Raw genomic sequence first — 24895 nt, forward strand, 5'->3', positions numbered from 1 at the left:
TTATTTACGTTCAAAAATAGCTTGTGCATTTTAGTTTGCATTTGAAGTGCAAGTTACAGATTCTAAACTCCAATCTGAATCGGGAGTGGAACAAAGACCATTTCATCAGTAAACAGCAAATTCAGAAATTTCTGGTTAGTACTTTAAAGTACTTCTTATACTCTGTTGGAAATCTTTCTTCTGTTTCCAAAGGAAGGAAAACATACTAATTGATTTAATTGAAAATTCACCAGTTTGTTTGCTAGGCATCCCAATAAAGTTAAGACATATGTGACACGGCTCTTAAAATGGTTCAGACAAAACAGCCTTAGATGCACTAAGCTTCCTCTGTGAGTATTTTGCCATGGGAGTGTCCCCCCTGGCAGAGGACAAGCTCTGTGAGAAGAGACTGCTCTGATTCCAGCGCCCATAACAGAGCTTGGTGGACAAGGAAGGAGAACACCTTTCATTGTCTTGTCTGAGACATTGATCCATTTGTATTGTGCCAAGGATGCTTTGTATTACACACACTCTTATACAACTGCCTCCTGCAGAGTACTGTTCTAAGTACTTTATAAGTGGTAACTCAGTCCTTACGTCCTTATGACATGGGGTTAGTTATTTCTAATATGCCCCTGTCTTCATATGGGGAAACAGAGCACCCAATAACTCGTCTCCGGTTACATAGCCAGTAAATGGCAAGCCATGCATTGAATTCATGTAACCTGGTGCCCCATCTTCTCTTACTGAGATTCGAAGTGCATTGTTGTCTAGTACCACGTGGCTAGACATGATTACTTGAGTTACATTTGAAGTCTGCTCACATCAGCTTTCCCTCTGTCACTCTAAGTTTTTAAGATCAGATTTATAGTTTATCCTGGCTATGTTTGTATCTAGAGTTTACCTTTTGTGGTCAGGCATTGCCTCAGACACAACTTTGATGTAAGGGGTTCTCACTGTGAGATTGTGAGACTCTTGTGTGTGCTTGGTGAATAGACGTGTGGATCCTACCACATCATTACTTACCTCCTCATTACTCCCTTCATCCTTTAGGCCGTTACTGTGGCAACTCTTTGCCCCATCCCATCATATCCTTTGGCAGTGCCCTGACCCTGAGGTTTGTCTCCAATTCTTTGGGCAGGTTTGAGGGTTTCCATGCCTTCTATTCTGCATCAACGTCGGGTAAGTAAGAGGCATTAACAGATGCAGCAAGGTTAGCACCGAGTGATAGAAATTTCCGTTGGTTATTTAGGACTCTTTTGGTTTAAAGCTGACTCTTTTAGTTTAAAAATCCCCATGTGCTTTTTTTTTTTTATAATTTAATACCGTGCAAATTCTCACAACCATGAGAGCTAAACATGAGGAGAATTAGCTGGAAAGCCGACTATTTTTTTAGCTAAGCCTTATCTTCCTGGAGACCTGTTCGCTAGCATCTCAGCATTGTGTTTGCTAAGGTGCTCCATGACTAGCAGATTGGTGGCAACTCATATGGATGCACAGCCTCATGGTTATTCTTTTGTCTTCTGCACTTGATGGTAGGTAGGCCTGGCTATTGAGCAACTGTCCATTCTGTCATGAGGCACGTGGGCAGGAAAGGAAGAGGTGCCAGTCAGCACTGTGGTTCTTGGCCAGGAGAGGCGATTACAGACCTAGTGTAGAACAATGAAGAATGGTGTGTTTCAGTGCTCTCCACAGAGAGAAAGATGGAAAGCTGTCTTTCCCATGGCAACCAGGGAAAGGTACCTCCTCTTCCAGGGCAAGCTTGAAAATCACCCTGACCATGAAAACCAAGGGACTGCAGGATTAAAACCAGGTCCCTTTTACCTAAAGTTCTAGTCCACATGGAGGAAACCTTTTAGAAAAGGGTCCCCTCTGGCCCACATACTGAGGAGCTGTTGAGTTTCTGGTTTTGGAATCTTTCCCGTTACTCCATGTGACAGAGATCAGTTATTAACGTGAGATGGAACTGCCATGTGCTGCTTCGCAGATGGCTCTAATGCTCTTCCTCTTGTATCTTTCGGGGTCTTTCATTTGGCCTTTGCTCTGAAACTCTGTTGCTTTTGCCTTGCAGCTTGCGGTGGAACCTTCAACATGGCTCACGGCATCTTCAACAGCCCTAACTACCCAGCAGAATACCATCCTAACGTGGAGTGTGTCTGGAATGTTGTCAGCTCCCCTGGGAACCAGCTGCAGCTGTCCTTCCTGTAAGTCCCGTATGTGGGTATGCTTTCTCAGTACTGTTGAGTCTGCAGGGAGGCGGCACTGTTAGTGACAGATGGGGTAACCAGCATCCTGGGTCCAAGACCTCACCAGAGGGAACAGGCACGAACCTTAGGAAAACTTTCCCCCATTTCTTCTGTCCTGCTCATAGCTTGAGTTATGTAAAGCACTAAGAATCTTTCAAGAGTACTCTTTCTTCCAACTGAGAGAAACATTGCCTGTCTCCTTTCGGCTTTCTTTACCCACCCTACCTTATCCCTATTCCTTTCCTATCAGAGAAGTGGTCTTGGGAGGGTTTTTCATTTTAGTTTTTTTAAATTAGCAGCTGATTGTTAAGACTGCCTTCAAGCTTCTCATGGAATCCTAACACTTATGGAACATGGACTGTGGGTATGGAATGAATGGGAGATCTTGTTACGTTCCAAATAGACCTAGGTTAAACTAAACAGCAATAATAATATTTCCCAGAAGCAGATGTAAAGAGCACATGGTATGTGAAATGGGATTGTCTCATCCCTCAGTAGAGAGGTCCCAATGACAAAGCATATTGATAATGGGGACTTAAAAAATACGCACTGGCATCCAGGTGTGCTAGTGCACACCTTTAACCCCAGCACTCAGGGACAGAGGCAAGCAAATAAATCTCTTTGAGTTTGAGACCAATCTGGTCTATACATGTTCCAGGACAGCCAGGGTAACACAGAGACCCTGTCTCAAAAAAATAAAAGAAGAAAAGGAAAAGAACAAACAAACATTTATTTACTGAAGATATGTTGGTATTTACATAACCAGCTTGAATTCAAAGTCACGTGTCTTACTATATTACATGTTATTGGAGTCAGGTTGAAATAAACTCTTTGTTGTAATTATTTTTTCACATGTCCTCTGTGTATAGCCCTCAATGGCCTCAAACTTGTCATCCTCCTGCCTCACCTTGTCATGCAGGAATAACAGGCATGCACGGCAATGTTAATTTTGTTTTGAAAAGGATGTAAACTCTTCCACGTTGAGAGAATTGTTTGCTGCCTCTTCCTCATAGCCATGCCCATCTGTGCACAAGAACTGATTAAAAATGAGACAAGTTCAAATATTTCAAATTGCTTTCTTTAATCCATCAGCCAGACCATGCCTCCTCAGGGTGCAAATGACATTGTACTAAGCAAGAAACTTCCCGTAGATGAGAGTCAACACAACTTTAAACTGCCACGTGGGAAGGTTTCCTTGCTCACCTGGATACAGTCTGACTCTGTTGTGTTACTGGCTTGAGTTTTGTTGTTTAAGGGGCCTTTGTAGAGTGCACGCTGCTTTCGCTCTGTGCTAATGGTTATGAGAAAGGCTTCCTGGCAAGGCCTGGGAGTTATTTCTGTCCTGCTCTAAACCACTTCCAGATGTGGACTAGCCCTCTTCCATTGGGTGTGTGAAAAGCATCTGAAGCTCATCAAGTTCTAACACAGGGTTTGGTTTATGGACGCTGTGGTGAAACTGAGTACGGAGAAAAAGTGGATAAATTATGGTTGAATTTGCAATGAAAAGGAGAGGGGAGAAATAAAACCTATTTATTCTGTAAAAGCAGATATTCAAAGGAATGAACAGAAATAATACTTTATGCCAGAAGAAGGCATTGAGGAAATGATTGGTTCTAACAGAACAGAAGTGAGATAATGAGAAACAGAAAGCATATTATTTGTGTTGCACATTGTATTTTCACTGACAGGTCTTAGCCAAAGGGTAGATTTGCTTATAAGTGTACCAGCCTAAAACAAAAGACTCCCAAGAATAAAACTTTTATAAGAAGCTTAATTGACTCCTGGAAGAATCATCACTGTGATTCCTAGCAGAAAGGCCCTCCGTGCTGTTTCTCCCTGGGAGATAAACATCTGATCATTAGCAAAGACCTGTGCAACCTCTCTGGTCCATTGTCGAATTTTAACAGGCATTCGCATCACCTGAGTTTGTTAAATTTCACATCCTGATTCAGTTGGTATTTATAGCTAGATTCTCCCCCTCCTGAATATATAATTATTTGTTTTTTATTGAAAAATATCTTTCATACCATATGTCCTGATTATTGCTTGCCCTCCCCCAACTTCTCCTAGATCATCCCACGTTCCCACCCATCCAAAGCCACACCTTTTTCTCTCATTAGAATACAATCACCTAAAGTAATAATAATTATTAGAAGATAAAATAAAAATAAGCAAACCAGGATAGCATAAAACGGGGAAAGGGGAGAGCAGAAGGAAAAGCACAAGAAATGCATACAGAATCCGAGACACATTCACACACACAGAACACCCATAAAAATGGAATCAGAAATGATTGTGTGTAAGCAAAGCATCTGAAATAAGGAAAGAAACGACCAGACAAAGCATATGGAGTCCAGATTCTTCACTGCAAGGAGCTTTGAGGTGGTACTAAGGTGGAAAGACACACACAGCATGCTTCAGTAGTGATGCTTTCAGAGTGATTCTGGGGAGTTACCTTCTGAGATGAGAGAGGTGACTCACCTCTCTCAGAAGCAAAGTAAAGCAATTTTAGCATATTTCACATTGTTAATAACATTAAGTGTAATAAACGTGAGCCTGAATTATACTGCTTTTTTTTAATAGGTAGTACTATTTTGCAGCTATTTATCTCAAAAGGTCCAAGGATACTCTGTTTTGTCGTAAGAGTTTTGTATTTCTAATATTTTGAGAACATACGTGAAAAATGTTAAGTTAATTTCAGCATATAAAGAAGAAATTGAGTTTCTTTTCTTACTCCAAGGGGATATCCAATTATTTGAAGCAACATTTTTAGTATTGAATTGGGGGCTAATGGGGGCCAAGAGAGGGGTTTGGCTCCCCGGAAGCAGAAATCAGGATGATCGCAAATTTCTTCTACCAGTTCACTCTGCTACTTTTGTTGTTTGTTTGTTTCCAAATTAGATCCTTTCAGTTGGAGAACTCTTTAAACTGTAACAAGGATTTCGTGGAAATCGAGAAAGGAACTGCCACAGGCCACTTGGTGGGACGATACTGTGGAAACTCCCTCCCTGGCAATTCTCCTCCATCAAGGCCATACTTTGTGGATCAGATTTGTCTCTGATGGCTCAGGCAGTGGCATGGCTTCCAGGCAGGTTCAATAAAGTAAAGTTGGTCTGTTCCATAATGGCTTCTAGAAAGTATCCTACAAACTAGGAATGATGAAAATTTTCAGTAATGTATCAACTAGGAATAATCCTACACGCCACATTCTTTCCTCAGATTGTAGAGTAATATACCAGAAAATCTCAGTTGTTTATGGATGGCTCACTAACAGATAAAGAAATTGAGCTTGCTGTTTTAAGTCTTTTTTTAGGCTCCAATTTCCACCTGTTATTAATGTTTATGATATTGTGCAAAGGAGCCCTTTTTATCTCCAGGCAGATAAAGTTCTATCAAACATGTTTCGTTTGATCTTTTAATACATTCTTCAAATTAAGATCTTTAGAATTATTTTAGGATTAGCTTAAGCATTCGGATAAAACGTGGGCTATTCTTTCAATACAGATAAAAGTATTAATTATTTTTGTTCTTTAACTCGAGTTTTTCCATGATTGACTATTCTTTGTGTTGATCGTCATATAGAATTTTAAAAGGAAAGAAAATTCCTTGCTTGCATAAAGCAAACAAAATTGGTAAAAATACAATTAAAGGTTGTGAGCTGGCATGACTACTCCCCAACTTCTGTGGTGTCTGGGAGATGCTTTCTCATGGGAAGTTGTCCCTTCTTTTCATACCCTACAGCCAGCTAAGGAGATGGAACTTCATTCAGGGGCCATCCTTCCTACCCTTTCCAACAGTCTTGCCCTTAGTTTTTGCTTTTGTTTTTTGTTTGGTTTTGCTTTCATTTCATTTCATTAAAGAACAATTCTAAGTTGGTCTGATTTACAACTCTGTTTTCCCTCCTAGTATTTGGCAATGATAATATTGTGGGAACGCATGGGAAAATCGCATCTCCCTTATGGCTGGAAGTTACCCCCCCTCACTCCCAATACAGATGGACAGTAAATGTAAAACCCATCTCAGATTTCCATGCTAGAATCTTGGAGATAGACATGGAATCAGCAGGCAACTGCCAATATGACAAATTAAAGGTGAGTTTCTTTGTGAGGAGGAGGCTTGTCTACTTTGATGGATACTATCGGCAAAACTAAGTCCATAATAAATAAAAGACATTTTAAGCATTACTATAATTTCCTTGTTGACTTGTCTAAGCATGCCTATTTGGCTCTGGTTATGTGTTTATTCTGTCTTCTGTCCTGTTTATCCTGTTTGTTCTTTTATTTGTTTTGTCTTGTTTTGCAGTTTTTCTTGAAGCAAGGTGGGATTTAAGAGAAGTCTTTATGTAGATAGAAGCCCAATTGTTAAGTGTTGTAGGAGGTTACTTGTTCTGTCCCGGCTGCTCAGCTCCAAAATAGTCACTCAGAAACCATATTGTTTGCAATACTTTTGACCAATAGCTAAGCGTATTTCTGTCTGACTCTTATATCTTAGTTTAACCCATCTATCTTAATCTGTGTATGGCCATGTGGCTGTGGCTTACTGGGTAAAGTTCAGGGATCTGTCTTCTGTGGGGCTACATGGCTTCTCCTTACTCAGCTTTCTTTCTCCCAGCATTCAGTTTAGTTTTCCTTGCCTAGCTCTTCTCTTTTGCCCTGTCACAGGCCAAGACAGCTTCTTTATTAACCAATAGTATTCACAGCATACAGAGGGGAATCCCACATCAGTGGAGAGAGAGGAAGGGGGCATAGAGCATACTCAGATGCAGCAGACTTCCCAAGAGAGAGTTGTCTATTCTAATGGAACAGCCTTAAAACCTGAAAGGGTGATTATAAAAATAAGGAGAAACACAAATGGAAGACACTATGATGGCTTTGTCATCCATGCATTGACTAATCTGTTGCGAATTTCAGAAAACACTATCATATTCCTGAAAGCCACAATCCAATCACTCTTTTGGAAGCTCAGTGCTCAAAGTAGAACCCCAATGACAGATGGTATGATGCCCATAGGTGCGAAAATTATTGTGACATAATTGAAAGAAATAAGCTTCTCAACAGAGGATTTATGATTATTTAAAAACTATCATAAAATATGCCTCTACGTAGGTGAGATTGTATGTTAAGGCAGATAGACTAGATCTACTAAGCATTTGAATACACCCGTGAGCGGTGGTTTCTTCTTTGTTATCAGCTCCAGTCTCTCTTAGAGTGGGAACTCTACTGTAGGCTTACTTTCCCACCCACGGATTTGACTATAAGCCACTAAATATGCTAGAGCCCACAAGCATGTTTTTAAAGATAATTCGCAAGTTAATCTATATGGAATAACTTAAATTATCTATAATAATGTATTTAATGTGACTTTCTGTTTTAAATTGAAGTATTTTCTTGATAAACCTTTCTACTCTGATACAATTATGAATACAAACCTTCCTTTAAATTCTCTTTAAATGAAGAAAACTACAGATAGCTGCCTAGTTACGATGTTTTATTTATTTTTTTACATGCAGATCTATGATGGGTTTGACATTCATTCCAACCTGATTGGCACTTATTGCAGTACCCAGATGGAATCTTTTAGCTCCAGTAGAAACTCTATGACATTCCAGTTTTCTTCTGATGCTACCATCTCAGGGAAGGGTTTCCTTCTGGAATGGTTTGCATTAGATGCTTCTGCTGGAGCTGTTCCTACCATTGATACAGGTAGATTTGGTAATGTTTGGGGATTTGTCTAAGACTGGTGTGTGTGTGTGTGTGTGTGTGTGTGTGTGTGTGTGTGTTTGTGTGTGTGTGTGGTGTGTTTGTACTGGTGCTCTTACAGGCCAGAAGAGAGGTTATGTTTCCTGGAGATGTAGTCACAGTGTTTGTGAACTACCTGACATGGGTATTGGGAACACAGCTCAGGTTTTCTGGGAGAACAGGAAGTGCTTTTAAACATGCATTCTCAAAAAAAAAAAAAAAAAAAAGAAAGAAAAAAAAAACATGCATTCTCACTCAGCCCCAGAGTGTAGCCACTTTGAAGCACTTAAAGGACAAAGTGTTAAAGATGTGGATTTTCTTTGTACAGGTGCCTGTGGAGGATATTTGGTGACAGGAGACACTCCTGTCCTTTTTTTCTCCCCGGGCTGGCCTGGGCTGTATAATAATCGTGCTGACTGTGTATGGGTCATCTATGCTCCTGATTCTACTGTGGAACTCAACATCCTCTCCATGGACATTGAATCCCAGGCAGCATGTGCCTATGACAAGCTGATCATAAGAGATGGTAAGAAACTGTTTAGAGGTTGCTGTTTACAATCTTATACACAGGTACATTCAGTTGTCTTTATGCTTACATACTAGATCCACTACATTTTGTGTGGAATTTCATAGATACTGTAACCAGTCAAGTGATCAAATAGAAAAAAAAAATAGCTACAATGTCTAGAGAATGTAGGGAGAGTACTGTATCACTTATCAAACAATGCCAGGGATAGCACATTCCTCAGAGAAAACAAAGGCCTCGAAAGGAGAGACACTGTCTGGACTTCCAGGCTGTGTTAAATTTTTATTGACACAGTGAAAGTAAATATTGACATTTGTACTTAAGGCATTAAGATCAAAGTAGAATACCAAAAAGTATCTAAGGCAATGTGTCTCTTTCCCATCATCTCCTGAATCTGTGGGCAGAAGGAATAGGAATGAGAGTGTTGTGGTGTGGCTCTACAGTGATGAAGAACCATGAACAATGAGACTGTCCAGTATACATACAATTGCCCTTCATACTCTGCATCAACTCAGTACAAAAGGACAATAGGGAGACCACGTCCTTCACATCTGTGTTTCTCAGTGGCTCCCAGAGTATCAATGTCAGCATCACCTGGCAATGAAGACTGTCAACAAAAGCAAAGATGTTTGACTTTAATATTCAAGAAATTGCTTTCTTATATTCCCACCCCTACAAAACCCTCCCAATGAGAAACTTTGCTTGGTGGAAATGCATATCTCAGTCTATTGAGACTGGGCACTAAGAAATAATCATCATGCCCTCACGACCCTTTGTCCTGTGAACAATTTGGCTTTCAGCACACGTCCAGAGTGCTTCTCTTTTCTGATATCAAGGCATCCCTGTAGATACTAAATTTATTCTTACAGTGGTAATTCAGTCGCTGCATTCTGGCGCACACAATTCTGAGTGTTTCACAATACAGTTGAAAGCTTTTGGAAATCTTCAGGAGGAACTGCATCAATGGAGTAGCTTGCTTGCTCTGTAGAACTCGCAGTCTACTGAGCTGCCTGTCTTGGAAGCCTGGGTGCTAAGGCATGCTCCCTTTCTTTTCAATGACCTGCTTACCAGGCTGTTTTAATCATTCCGGAAAGAGGTGAATGCTGCTCCTAGGGCTTTTATCCCCCAGTGGCTTTTTATGACTATCTGAAAAGGCAATAAATGTAAAATGCTAACAAAAGTCCAAGGCTTTTGTAGATGCAGAATTCTCTAAGCTTCACTTTACTTAAGGAGACACCGCTGGTATGTTCTATCCATTTTCTTGCTCATGGGGTGAGTTGAAAGAACTCAGAAATTGTGCTTTGTGCCCAAACAACAAAAGCATCTAGATCAATAAAGTACCAGATACACATGGGTCCTTTTGATCACGACCATGAATAGATAGCTAATAGCTTCCTTCCTTCTTCACCTGTTTGTTTGCTGGTTCAGAAACATGTGTGTTGAGCACCCGTGTCAGCTGCAGGGTGTTGGGGGTATTTTGTCCACGTGCGTTGTGCTAACATTCTTTGAAACTAGAATTGACTTTCTTATTTTAGTTACTTGGATTTTTGCCTCACTGGTTATTTTGCTTCTGATTAGTAGGCATGTTTGACATTCTGAAGCAAATATATGAAGTTCATTGCCCATAAAATAGTAACACAGGCATCATGTATAGCACACATCCAATTTAATGTACTAAACATTCTGCCAAATAGGTTTCATAGAACTATGCTGAGCATAGAAAGCGTTTTTGGAAAGAAGGGAAAGAAAGAAAAGAATAAATGGAGGGAGGAAAGCAAGGGGAAGAGAGGGGAAATTATATCAGACGTCAGTAGTTCTGGACTTGACTATAGATTAGTTGACAGGGTGCTTGGTTAGCAGTCAAGAAGCCCTTGGTTCAATTCCTAGTGTCACAAATGCTAGCACTCAGAAAATGGAGGTAAGTGGATCAGAACTTCCAAGTCATACTTTGTGAGTTCAAGGTGAGTCTGGAATACTCAGGATCCTGTCTCAAAACTAAATAATAATAATAATAATAATAATAATAATAATAATAATAATAATATATCAGTAATCCCTGATGTAGACATATCATCTTGTAGAGGAAGTTTGCAGTGTCTAGAGTTAATATGCCAGGGGTAGATTCATTGTTGACTTCTGTGCCCTTACATATGGTAACCAAACTTGTGTTCCTTATAAGATTCTTTTTTCTGGGTGTGATAATAATACCTAACTGTTTTTTGCGAAGAAAAAAATTGAAAACATAAGACACTTATGAGGGACACATAGTAACTGCTCAATAAATGTCAGGCTTTTGTATCGTTAGTACCTGTTTCTACATCTCTACGACAGGGTGGCCTAGGGAATCACTACCTATATTCTAGGCCTCATATTTATGGTTCCCAGACTTACTGCCCCCCCTTTAGAGAAGGTTTTGCGTCTAAAATCAGAATGATTAGTATTTGGAAGTTTATCAAAATGCCCCAGAATTAAGTTTGGAGACTAGAAAGACAAGGAAGGATTCCATTTTCCAGGTACTGAGTTACGGAACGACTGACAAGTGGATTACAGTAATCGTGTTGGGATAAGCGTTGTTTCACCAGTCGAGGTGGTGCTTATAAAATAAATGAAATTAATAGATAAAGCCCAGTGTCACTGAGAAGTAAAACGTGTATTGACATAACTATATTGGGGGTAAATGAACCAAAATTTTGAAAGCTTTGATAATTACAGAAGAAGTCAATAAATTCTTGTTCCAAGCTTTTTGAAAAAGTTCATCTTATAATGGCCAGTGTATTGATAATTACATAGAAATTATAAACTGACTTGTCAATATTTTTAAAGTATATATATATATGTATTTTATATGTTTGTGTATAAATATATTATATGCATATATATATCTGTATATATGTTGTGTAAAAAAGCACATTTCCTCGTGTCTCAAATCCCTTATTTTTTAAGTTTGAAATCTACCAATTTTCTGTGTTTATTAATTTCCCTGTCAAGGAATCTGAGTCAGCTCTAATCCCCTTTATTCCATTTAGCTCCTGGCTGAGATAGCTCAGGGTTTGGTGAAAGCTTATACCCAAAGGAAGCAAAAGGAAAAGGGGCCACACAATGAGCCGACTTCCTTTTGTGTCTCTTCCCGGGGGACCATCTTTTCTCATCCTCTACATAACCATGGTCCTAAAAGCAAAACTACAAAGCAAAACAAATTTTTTTTTTAAAAAAAAAATCATCTTTCAGGCTAGGGAGATGGTCATATGAAGCACCCATACCTCCTGCTGAATGATCTCTGAATATGAGCCCTCTGAGCCCAGGTCTAGGCTAAGGAACCGGTCTTTCTTGCTCCTTTGGACATTTGATGTTCAGCCATCACAGTAGCTGAGATCAGAGCCTCTGACTCCCACTCACATAAACATGGCCCTTGAACCCTTTCCAGCCTCAGCTGCTCTCTTTCTAAGTTTTTTGTGCCAGGAAGAGCTGGCTGGCCGCCAGGTTTAGGAAGACAGAGAGACTTGTCCCAAAGGGTCAAAGGGTTTTTTTTTTTTTTTTTTTTTTTTTTTTTTTTTTTTTTTTTTTTTTTATTGAAAAGGGTTAAGGAAAGGGCAGGCAGACCATGGCAAGCCGGAGCCAGAATGATGTAAAGCTGACTGTCCCTCTTACTGAGAATACTTTTATCTCCTAGGAACTTGAGCGTTCTGAGAAAAATATGTGAGTAGTTTTGGCTGGACTGCAAGTGATGGTGGAGTGGAATCTTAAGACTGTGTCTTTAAACTGACATTTTCCTTCTTTGGTCACAGGAGACAATTACTTAGCCCAGAAGCTGGCTGTCCTATGTGGCAGAGATATTCCTGGGCCCATCCGGTCAACTGGAGAGTTCATGTACATCCACTTCATCTCAGACTCCAGCGTCCCTGGAGCAGGCTTCAACGCCTCCGTTCACAAGAGTAATGAAGTCAAACATTTGCTGTTCGATTTCGTCCCCACTCCTCTTTCTCCCTTTTCTCCTTCCTTCTTTGCCCCTTTCCTGTTTTCCTCTACCTCTCTTCTCTTGTCTCAATTCTTTCTGTCCTCTTATCCTTGTATTTCTCCCTCTTCTCCTCCCCTCCCCTCCCCTTCTTTCCCCTCCCTTCCCCTCCCCTTCCCTTTCCTTCCCTTCTCTTGGATTTCTCCCTGATTACTCATTTCATTTTATTTTACAAAGACACAAGTTATAAATCAAAAGTCACAGATCCCTGCTACATCAGTGTGCTGCTAGGTACCAAGTCCTCAAACACAACTAGAGTTGTCTAGTTGTATAGAATGCCTATTGCCCTCAGATGTCTGAGTGATACCTTCTGTAAGAGGGGTGCTCATGGTAGACACAAGGAAAAGATCTTTAAAATATCTTTCACCTTAACTAAGGGTTATAACTGGAAGATAACACATATTCATAGCCCTGCTAAGGTATTATGGATACATGCTGTATTCAGCTTAAGAAACAACCAGTAAACATGAAGCAAGAGACACCTTCATAAAGGCTTTGGTTGAAATCAGTCACTTGATAGAATGAACCTGTAGCTCTTGAAATAGATACTTGATCAGTCAGAGGATGTATATAGTATATGAAATGCTCTAATGTGTCATATCATTGAGTTTTCTCAATACTTGACAGCGTGTGAAGTCTAATAATAACTTTGAAGTCAAGCTAGATTAACATTAAAGAAATTGTCTATGGACTATTGAAAGAAAATTTTAATTTTAAAATGAATTATTAACCTAATATTAAAATTAATCTAGTAAATTTCTTCCCTGTTTATAGGTAGCTTTTGTAAGAATGGAGCAATCAAAGGAAAATGATCTACCTTACACTCAGTAGAGGCAAGCTGTGCAGGGGATAGTGGGTGAGCTTTGGATTAGAGCCCAAACAAAGGCACGCCTCTGCAATCTAACTCGTATGCAGTTTCTTCATTTACTTGATAGCGGGCTGCCTAGAACTTGACAGTGACAACTTAAGACCTGCTCCACCACTCTTCTCAACTCCCAATGTCTGAAATAGTTATAGCTCATCTCCTTAGATAGATACGCAAACAAACAGATAAGTGATATAGATAGATAGAGAATAATAGATAGATAGATAGATAGATAGAATAGATAGATAGATAGATAGATAGATGGTTGGATAAACAGATGGATAGACACCAGACAGATAGATGATATATACCCAGATGATCTCCAAAGCCTTCCATTCTACGTAGAGAAACAAGTCTACAGTCTGCTTCTTACATAACTTCACCAAGCTACTTTCTGAATTGCTCATGCTTGCCGCATCTAGTCCAAGTCACAGTGACACCACCACTTACCAGAATAGGTCTTTGTACTGTTCTCTGGATTGCATGTTCGTCTTCCCTAAGCTCATCCAGTTTGATTCCTTATTCCATCCAGGTCTCTGCTCAGACATCCACCTCTCTAACTTCCGAGCACAGAGTACATTACCCCCTCATCCCTTTGTTTCTTTTCTTGGACTTACTGCTATTACAGAGAGAATACATGTGTTTCTTCTACCTTGGAAAGCCAGCTTTTGTGAAAGTAAATGGTCTTCTCTCCATGACTCAATCTTACCACCACACTGTGGGTATCCAACAGTGTGTGCTCATTTAGTAATTGTGCCTCTAATCATTTCTCATACTTTGATCCCCGGTTAGTTTCAAACTTCTCATTCTGTTGCTTACATTTTGAAAAATCCCCGTGGGGGGTGGGGGGACCAGGAGAGAAGCGTACACACCTAGTTGTCAATATCATTAAATAACCTACTTTTCTTTTCTTCTTGGGAAGGCTGTGGTGGATATTTGCATGCAGACAGAGGGATTATCACATCCCCCAAGTACCCCGACCTCTACATTCCCAACCTCAACTGCTCCTGGCATGTTCGGGTCCAGAGTGGTCTGACTATCGCTGTCCATTTTGAGCAACCTTTCCAGATTCAAAATAGAGACTCTTCTTGCAGCCAGGGGGATTACTTGGTGGTATGTCATGCTTGTTACTCTTTGTAGTTAACTGTCTCTGCAGACTTAATTTAACATTCTTAGTATATAAATTGATAGGACTGCTAATATTCTTTTGGAATATAATTTGCACAATTTTAATCTCTTTCCAGCTAAGAAATGGACCAGATATCCATTCTCCACCCTTGGGACCCTCTGGAGGACATGGTCGCGTCTGTGGAATTTATCCTCCATCAACTCTGTTCACCTCAGACAATGAAATGTTTGTTCAGTTCATTTCTGATAATAGTAACAGTGGGCAAGGATTTAAGATCAGATATGAGGCAAAGAGTTTAGGTAAGTATTTCCTCTGAGAACTTTATATTTTTCCTGAGATTGTTTGATTTTTGTTGATACACATTTTAGGGGAAAATGCCAAGTTTTCTTAGGTTAAAGTGTTAGTATTAACAAGAACAGGTCTTGATCAATCTAGGACTTAGAGTATGCTATGTACATTAACTCTTCAGCAGGATGCTTTTAAAGGAAAGTATATTATAGTTATTTCTACTTTTTAGGTAAGCAAAATAAGGCTTTGAGTTTTTCCAAGTTATTGGTTTTGTATTGTTTATTTTTTCCAATTACTGGAAAATGTGTAGAAAATGAACTAATCTTAATGGGCCCCTTTCCATGATGAAATGTCTAAGGTAAACTTAGTTACTTTACCATAGTAAAGGCTTTGATCACTCTTCTCATCATCGCTGTTCTTCCTTTGTAGTGAACCTATGATTCTATTATTACTCACTTAGTTCTTACTCATGTATTATTGTATTACAGCAGCGATCGTTAAGTAATCACCCTTACTTTTATGTTAATTATACTTGTATTTAGTTTTACTGGGATGCTTTGATTTTTATAACATTTACTTTTTAATAGCATTTAACTAAATGTCAGTGGAGGGTAAACAGCACAACTATATCTCTATTTGTCCCCCAAAATCCAATATCTTGAATGGTTATGTGATCTTAGTCCCAGATTCTCAAATATGCTTCAAAAGGTACATTGATCTTAATGGAACCACGGGTTTTTGTTCTTGTTGCTGATATTGCTGCTGCTGCTGCTGCTGTCTAAAATAGGGTCTCATGCAGCCCAAGGTAGCCAGGAATTCGCTGTATAGCTGAAGACCCTTGTGTCCCTGATTCTTCTGCCTTGATATTCCAAATACTAGAACTATAAACACACACCACCATGCCCAATAGAAACCTTCTGTCTTATTACATTTTATCCATTTGTGAGAGAGTTCAGAATGCTATCATCATTTTTTTTATTTAGGAAAAAAGAAAGAAATGAAAATATCTATTAATTATTTCCCCCAAAGCATTTAATAACTTTAGCAAGGCCCAAGACCAGCAGTGTGTTCAGTCACTTCATAGTGCATCAAGCTCCGATGTACAGGGATCTGTTACCAAGCTCGAGGACAAGCCGCAGTGCTGATTGAGGCTGGCATTTTCCCTTACATCACTGTCTTCATGCTGGTATTCCCAGTGGTTTGACCTCCCTGCAGGACCCACTTTCCTATTGTCAATGCTCGGATTAATCTTAACTCTGTGGCGGTTCTGTTGTATTAAGTGTATTTTCTTCTTAGTTCCTTTCTAGACCCACCAGTCATGCATCTATGCCAGTGGTTATTGTCATGTCCCTGCCTTTCCTTACACACATGACTGTCCTTCATATTAAGATCAAACAAAGGTCTTCTGGTTTTAAAAACTATTTTGGGGTAGCCCCAGCAATATGGTTATGCTTTGCCTGCCTCCTCCTACTTACTAAAGCCCAGACTTCTCCCTGGCTCTTCCCATTGTGTCCTACCTCATACCATTTGCTGGGTCTTAAATTATGTTTTGCATGAATAGCTCTTGGCATCCTTTGCTGAGCTTTTTATCACCTTTCCCAGAGACTTCGGTTCGCTGTAGTTGATTGAGATTTCTATGGTGCTGTGTTACATGTCTTTTATTCTCACCTGGATTAAATGGCTTGTTAGTTAGTTAGCTAAACATTTGCAAGAGGTTCACCCTGCACGCATTACCAAGTTCCATCCAGAGGCTCCATACAATGAAGGAGACACACAAGCAGAGAACAGTTATTGTGCAGCATAGTGGGTTCCACATGGAGAAATGCTGCAGGATCTGTAAACCACAGAGAGAAGGCATCTATCCAACTGATGGGATCAGAGGCAGAATCAGAGAAAAACAGAGTTTCATACTTTAGCAAAGAACAATGCAACAGCATGAGACATATCAGCTTTTAGAAGACAATTCACAGTTGTGCAAAAATTTAGTATGATGGAGAACATGGTCATAGGAGGTGAATGTGAGGATGAGCCACATGTGAGTCACAATGCTAAGGGCCATTAGTAAGACCTAAGGATAAGGTATTACCAGATGCTTATGGGGAGACCCTGAAAGATTTGAATTCAAAGTGTCATGACTGGACCAGAACAGAAACATCAACATAGCTGTATGATTGGAAGAATGAAGTAAAAACCCAAATGAAAAATTAATTCAGGAAAAGCTATTGTATCCTAAACTAAGGCAATGTCAGCAAGAAGGTGAGAAGAGGCCATGTTGAAAGATGGTATAAGTAGGGTATTCAGTGGGTTTTGGGTCAGTTGGAGGTGGAAGTGGAGAGAAGGGATAGAGGAGCATGCATAAGAACTAGGTGCACACAAAGTGCCAGACTGACCCTGTCCATCCTGAAATCCCTGAACCACATTCTCTGAAGATGAAGAACACAACCATAAATGAATTCATGTTTTGGGTGGTAGTAGGGGATCTTAAAGAAAGGAGTAAAGCAATTGTACTTCCAGTTCTCAGGAAGAAGAGGCAGGAGGATGACTACAAGTTTAAGGTCAGTCTGGTCATGTTGTGAATTGCAGACCAGCCAGGGCTCCATAAAAAGACTCCATCTCCAATTCAAGCAAATACCTTGCATATGAGGTACATGTGTGGAGTCAGAGGATGATCTAGGGCAGTGGTTCTCAACCTTCCTGATGCTGCGACCCTTTAATACAGTTCCTCATGCTGTGGAGACCTCAACCAGAAAATTGTTTTCTTTGCTGCTTCATAACTGTAATCTTGCTACTGTGGTGAATCTTAATGTAAATATTTGTATTTTCCAATGGTCTTAGCTGACCCCTGTAGAAGGGCCATTCTGTCCCCCAAAGGGCCTCAACCCACAAGTTGAGAACTGCTGATCTAGAATAATAGTCCTTAATGTCCTCTTTGTTTTGGAGGCAGAATCTCTTGCTGTTTGCCACTGCACTGTGTACTCCAATGTTGAAGCATCCAGAGATTCTCCTGGCTGCTGCTCCTGTTTCACTCTAGTTCTGGGGTTACAGATGCTGCCCCTAGCTATCACTTCTGGATTTTGCAAAGAAACTAGGAATCTGAACTTAACTTCATGAGCTTTGAATAGCAAAAGTTTTTACCCAGTGAGTCATCCTTCCCAGCCCTGCTTAGGTTTATTTGTTTGTTTTTTTAAACGTATTGAGATCACAGGCCTGCAGTGAGTGGAAGCTCACTGGTCTGAGCTTTCAATGGGAATTTATGGCTCTTTGCTTACTTCCCTCACTTGTCTAAGTGATGGGTTTGCATTTATTGATGCAGAAGTTTTTCCATACAAAAGTCAATACAGAATTTTTTCTGGATTCCAAATATGAATGACCATGATCTGGGAAAACAGAATCAGGCTATCCCCAAATGCTATGTTCCAACATAGTAATGACTTCAGAAACCTTTATAGTAACGGAAAAAAGAGAGTCTTAGATCAAGGCACTTTTGATATACATTGGTGGGAACAATAACATAACATAACATAACATAACATAACATAATATAACATAACATAACAAAGAAAGAAAGGAAATTTCTATTGGCCTCAGGTGCTCATAATGACATTCTTAGCCTTTGGGTTGGTGAAGCTAAGGATCTACTAGTATATTTCAAAGAATTTACCTTATAGTCATGAAGATGGATGTTAGATCAAACACATGTGGACAATAAATGACTATTAAGTAGGCTGAAGACAGCCTAAGATGACTTGACTGTCCAGACGACAATAGCCCAGCTCTGCAAGCCTAGAATTTCTAATCAGCCAGTCAGCCTCATAGATCTTCAGTTTACGTGTTCATGTGATGCTGCAAATATTTTGCATGATAATTTTGTTAACTTTAGTGAAATATAAATTTTCAATCCAAATAGATAATTTGTGAGCATCGTGGTATGTGTCTATAATCCCAGTTGGTGGGAGATGGGTATAAGAGATTCAGCAATTCAAGGCAGCCTCGGTGATATAGACAGTTGGGGCTTAGCCAAGACATCTCTCTCAAAAATCAATCAAATGGGCTAGAGAGATGGGTTCAGTGATTAAGAGCACTGGCTGCACTAGTTGCTTTTCCAGAGGACCCAGGTTCAATTCCCCAGCACCCATATGATGCCTCACAACTCTGCAACTACCATTTCCAGGGGGATCTGATGCTCTCTTCCTGGCCTCAGATAGCCCCAGGCATGTGGTAATACACAGACATATATGGAGGCAACGCACTTATACAAATAAAGTAAAAAAATAAATTAAAATTTAAAAACAGACAACAAGCAAAAACAATCCCCGCATGTACACACATTTAAAACTAAATGCCCGACCTAACAAAAATAGAAGAACAAATAGTTTGAACAGAATAAAGAGGGACATACGTGGTGCTTGTTTATGGGCAATGCCAGGATTTACTTGCCTAAAAAGAACTGAAAATAATTCCGATAAGAGAAGTTGAGCAGAAACATAAAGACAAGTTGACTGTACACAACAGTTATGGTAGCTGATTATGTTCTCATTCATCAGACCGTAGACTGACTTGACTGTTTCTTGACAGCCTGTGGGGGCAACATCTACATTCATGATGCCAATTCTGACGGATACGTGACCTCCCCCAACTACCCTGCTAATTATCCCCAGCACGCTGAATGCATTTGGATTTTAGAAGCTCCTTCTGGGAAAAGTATACAGCTCCAATTTGAAGATCAATTCCATATTGAAGAAACACCCAAGTAGGTCACCTACATTTTAAAGTTCCTCCACCCCGAAGTTAATATTATTGTAGCTGTCATGTCTCAAGACATCGTACGTCTTCTATCCTCTGTGGTACCCATTGCCCAGAAAAATGTAGAGACAAAGAGATAAGTAAATGTCTGAAGCCTCAAATCCTTGCCTGGCAGCTACTCTCCTCCTGACCCACAACACACCCTCCAAGAGACCCTGAGGGTGACTGTTTAAGATTGATGTCGTTTGTTCTTCTTCCACAGGAAAAGTACAATCTCTGATAGGATAAGTATTTTTTTCTCCAACCTCATATTAAGTGTCACAAATAATAAATATCTGCTTAACAATAAGAATTTAGTGGCATGGCACTAGAGGCCACCACGGTGTCACAAACAAGCTGAGCAAGTACTCTACCAAGTTCCAGTCTCGACTGCATCCGGATTCTTGAAAAATCGCACCTCCAGAGAGCATGTATGACTCTGGTGAAAACAAGGAAAACAACATAGTCTGGGAAAACAAAGCAAGTTACAAGCTGACACGCAGACTTATGGGTTCTTTTCATTTATCTAAAGTATGCCTATGTTTGCATGAATGAATTCATGTCACAACAGAGCTTCTGATCATCATTGTTAGATACTGAACACAACTTGTTTTTCCAGAAATTAGCATGGACTCTCTAGTTTAACTTTATTAGGAATCATTAGTAAAAGCGTGTCTTCTTTTATGGACATAGAGAATGTACCTGTGCCCCTCAGTAGCCAAAGCCATGGGACTTCCAAGAGAGGCTGATTTTTCTCATGTGAAATATATTCAAGTATCATGTCTGACAAATTCTTCCTTTTGTTGAATCCATAGTCCATCTAAAATGATTTTATGCTTATAAGACAAATACAAATATGTAAATGGACTATCTCCCAGTATAAAAAAGTTGTCTTCCTTCAGAACTCAACGGAAGGTTGTAATGTCGTTAGGAAAAATATGGCGTTTAAAAATGCCATGAAGCTTAAAGAGACTCGGTCATGTTGTCTTATAGTACAGAAACGATGATTAAACATTGTCCTTGAAGAAAGAAGTCTTGACTGACAAAATAAATCAAAGTAACTGGTTTTGTAAACTTAATAATTTCTTTCTGCTAGCTGTTCTTCGAGCTACCTCGAGTTGCGAGATGGAGTTGACTCAAACGCACCGCTGCTTTCCAAATTGTGTGGGGGCTCTTTGCCTAGTAACTGGGTATCCTCAAGAGAACTTATGTACTTGAAATTCCACACTGAGGGTGGTTCCAGCTACATGGGATTCAAGGCCAAGTATTCTATAGGTAATGCTTTATTTTCAACTAGAAAATCAATGGTACAGGGAAACCCTGAAGCCCTAACCATGCCATGCCTCTCATCTGCCTAATTTTAAGACTAGGAAGAAGAAGGTTACACATAAACTCATAATGTCATCACCAGGTTTAAGTTACTTGTATTATGCTAAAATGTAATTTTTATTATTACTTTAGTATTTTTATGTTTTCCTAATTGGGTATAAAAAGCATTTTTCAGTTATATCAAGCTTTTATTTCTCTACCACGAATAAGTACAATACCCTTGCAAATAATAAAATTCCTTAGTGATCCAAGAACTGCACTGGACAATGACTTGGAACACCAAACAGCATCCATGGAATGGTCCAGACTTTCCTTTGAATCTTATGCCACGCCAGTCACTTAATGAAAAAGCACAGTATTCCCCTGGAGTTGATTTCTTTATTCAAAAAATGAGCCATAAACACACAATATTGAAAAATTCACTCCAAGTATTATAATACCATATATCACATGTGTCTGGTGGATCTGAAGTTTCAAAAAAGAGTATTTAAATCAGCAAAAGCTCAGAAAGCCTAGTTTAACAATATTTTATCTGCACAAGTTACCTTGTATATATACCTTGTATCCTAAGGTATATTGTATGTAGGTTTAATGCAGCTGTCACATCCATGATAAACAATAAATGAATAGGTATTTTCAAGTCCTAAGAAACCATGTACTGTATGTGCAGTGTGCGTTTAAATTTATGCTAGAGAGGTTAGACACCAGCAGTTGCCAGTCAGGCCCTTTCCCCTTCCAGAAGATGTAGATAGTATTTGGGAATCAGCAGCAGAAGATACCAGGCAGGCCTTATTAAACTTCCGTTGCTTCTCTGGATGTTAATTTACATACGCATAATAGTTCTTACTTGTTGTCCTAAGAGAATAGATGTGAGTTGCAGAATTCGACTTTCCATAATCATCTTCCATCTCTACACTAAGTAGGCTTGGAGTATCTTTCTTTCCATCCAAAGTCGATTTCAAATAATCAGGAAAGTTTAAGCAAACATTTTCAAATTTTACAACTTCTGTTAATATTATTTGGCTCCTAAAGTTTTAAATTACACGGTTTAATCTAACAAATAAGCCATAATTAAATAGCATTCGTGTGTGTGTGTTTTGTAGCCCCGTGTGGAGGAACAATCTCAGGGACAGTGGAGTCATCGAGAGCATTGGATACCCGACTCCTTTCCTATCCAAACAATTTTGTTTTGTCAGTGGCATCTCCGGGGCCTCCCAGGACACTATCTCACCATCCATTTTGAAGATTTATAATCTTCAGAGTTCCCCTGGTTGTGCAAAGACTTTTGTGGAGATCTGGGAAAAACCATACCACTGGGTTGGTGAAATACTACTTTCTTTGGGATGTTTACTTCTTAACCAATTTGCTCAAGATCTGAACTATCTTTGCTTTTGAGAAAGGCAAAGGTGTGTCTGATGTCATCAGAAATGCAGGTTCATGAGCTCTGAGCAAGACTGGCAGTCCTTTTCCATGATTCTAACAGATTACAATGGATGCTCATTATCGTTAAAGCCAGTCTGTAATTAGTTTGGAGAGCACACTGAAGGAGCCATGTATAGGGGCAGCATCCTCCTGTGCATACCCCAATGTGCTACATGTGGTTACTGGAGGAGTCTCCTAAAGCATATGGAGAGGGGAATGCGGTGTATGTCATATAACAGTGTGAAAGGCACTTGTATCATAACCATGTGAGCAAGCCTTCCTCATTAGTCTGAGAAAGACTTACCCTAACTGGCTCTACTCTTTATACATCTGCATATATTTGAATATGTTGACTTTTTTTCCTGATTTTCATAACAGTGGTTGCCATTTCTTCATGGACAAAAGATTGTCTTTTAAGGTTTTCTTTGTTCATGCAAAACAACTTATGTAAGCATTAACAGAAATAAGTTACCTGGGCATGCGCATAATTAATTATTTGACTCTTACAGGAACTACTTTGGGCCGGTATTGTGGAAACTCCACTCCTAGCAGTATCGACACTTCTAGCAATGTTGCTTCAGTCAGGTTTGTCACTGATGGCTCTGTCACTGCCTTAGGATTTAGGCTGCAGTTTAAGTCCAGCAGAGAAGGTGAGTTCAATGACTTATCAGAAGGGTACTGATAGTTTAGAGGATAGGCACTGTGCTGGGTACTGATATACGAATGTGAAAAAGAAAATGTCTTTCTGCCTTCTTGACTTATGAGAAATTGAAAGGCAGATACTAATTAAACGGTCACCAATTAATGAAAACTTACAGCTGGATTAAATGTCACAAAGGAAAGTAACTTGTATCATGAGAGATGCAGAGAGGAGACATGGCTTATCTGTAAAACCCATCTTGACAAATTGGTACACTGGAATGCCTTAGAATTATCAAGAACTCATATTCCTAAATACCCTGATGAACGCCGATCACATAAAGGTCCTGTTGAAAAACAGAATAATGACTTTAGCCTTCCTAAGTTTGCTATATTTATTGGTCTTTCATACTTCCTGGGCTCTAGTAACAATTTAAATGCTGCCAGTGGACTGTTTCCCATGGAATCAAATGTCAAGTATTGACAGAACCGAGAACTGAATACAGATGTGAATATAAGAAGTCAAGAAATGAATATAGATAAGCATTATCATACACGTGGAGACAAAAATATGACCAATAATTTGCCTAGATGGGTAATTTTAAAAATGTCCCTTCTGGAAGATATTTTGATTAAATTTATTCATTCCATCTTTCAGTGTGTGGTGAGAACTTATATGGCCCTACTGGGAGATTTACGTCTCCCAACTACCCAAACCCAAATCTTCATGCCTGGATCTGTGAGTGGACAATCACTGTGCCAGAAGGCAGGAGGGTCATCCTGACCTTTACCAACTTGAGACTGAGCAACTATCCATCCTGCGACAATGAGCACCTCATAGTAAGTGTTCTCTCCAGGTTGGGAACTGCGTTCCGTTGTGTGTGGACTGTATTCACCGTAAGTAGTAATATGAAAACGTAATCAAATGGTTATCACCAATCCAACTGCATTTCAGACCAAGTCTATCTAGTTTGGATAGAACGAAATCACCACTAACTGCCTTCAGAGACCATCTGTCACTGCATGCACAAACGTCATACAATGGATAAGTTTTCAGAGCAAACTATCATTACATGTAACAAAAGAGAATAAGTTAGTCACGGCTAAACACACAGGCAAACTTCATCGGTCTCAGCACAGGGACCAGCGAGGCTTAAGCAGATGAATGTTCCTATGGAATCTCATTCTCTGCCAGAGGTATTGAGGGACCCTGGGTAGGAAGCCTGCCGTGTTACCAACTTCAAATGTGAAAGCCATGCCCTCAGCATTATTAGCTTCCCTTAGTGGAAGAAAGCAAATGAGACCCATGAGTATGAATAACAAATGTGTTGTTGACTAGGAAGTGTGTTGACTGTGTATGTGTGTATGTGTACCAACAATTTTTGTGTATACATATTTGTACCTTTTGATATAACTATGTATAGACGAATAGACTACCAAATGGAATGAATGTTAGTATATCTCTCTATTCATCCTGCTCCCTTCTTCAGTCTTTTTGTTTTGTTTTGTTTTCAAGATAGGGTTTTACTGTATAGCCCTGGCTGTCCTGGGATTTGCTCTGTAGACTAGTCTAGGCTCAAAGTTAGAAATCCACCTGCCTCTTCCTCCTGATTTCAGGGATTAAAGGTGTGTGCCACCATGCCTGGACTCTTCAGTCTTCCTTATCTTACTAAATAATATTTCTAATTGCTGAGGGGAACATTGTTGGCATTTATTTTGGAGTTGTATATCAGAGATCAGCTTCAACTCGTATACCACTTCCCAGGGTAGGGGCATGGGGATTAGGGAAATAAGTAATGAGAACGAAAACCTGAGTGAAAATGACAGAACAGAAACATAGGATAGTACCAAGAGGAAACATAGGATAGTACCAAGAGGAAACATAGGATAGTACCAAGAGGAAACATAGGATAGTACCAAGAGGAAACATAGGATAGTAC

The 24895-nt window shown here is 39.6% G+C and overlaps 1 protein-coding gene across 1 annotated transcript in view; it reads left to right on the forward strand.

Moving 5' to 3' along the window:
• The window catches only part of Cubn (cubilin), a 203715-nt gene that overhangs the window by 122476 nt on the left and 56344 nt on the right, over positions 1-24895 (forward strand). The window contains 18 exon segments of the mRNA XM_038333897.1: positions 1033-1161; positions 2051-2183; positions 5127-5249; positions 5251-5351; positions 6132-6316; positions 7735-7927; positions 8292-8489; positions 12275-12421; positions 14289-14479; positions 14611-14794; positions 19359-19533; positions 20662-20840; positions 21998-22018; positions 22021-22076; positions 22079-22141; positions 22143-22215; positions 22826-22966; positions 23614-23795. Of these exon segments, the coding sequence (XP_038189825.1) occupies positions 1033-1161; positions 2051-2183; positions 5127-5249; positions 5251-5351; positions 6132-6316; positions 7735-7927; positions 8292-8489; positions 12275-12421; positions 14289-14479; positions 14611-14794; positions 19359-19533; positions 20662-20840; positions 21998-22018; positions 22021-22076; positions 22079-22141; positions 22143-22215; positions 22826-22966; positions 23614-23795 (2474 nt within the window).

The sequence above is a fragment of the Arvicola amphibius genome, chromosome 6 (genome assembly GCF_903992535.2).
Source record: "Arvicola amphibius chromosome 6, mArvAmp1.2, whole genome shotgun sequence".
In the NCBI taxonomy this organism is placed as follows: Eukaryota; Metazoa; Chordata; class Mammalia; order Rodentia; family Cricetidae; genus Arvicola; species Arvicola amphibius.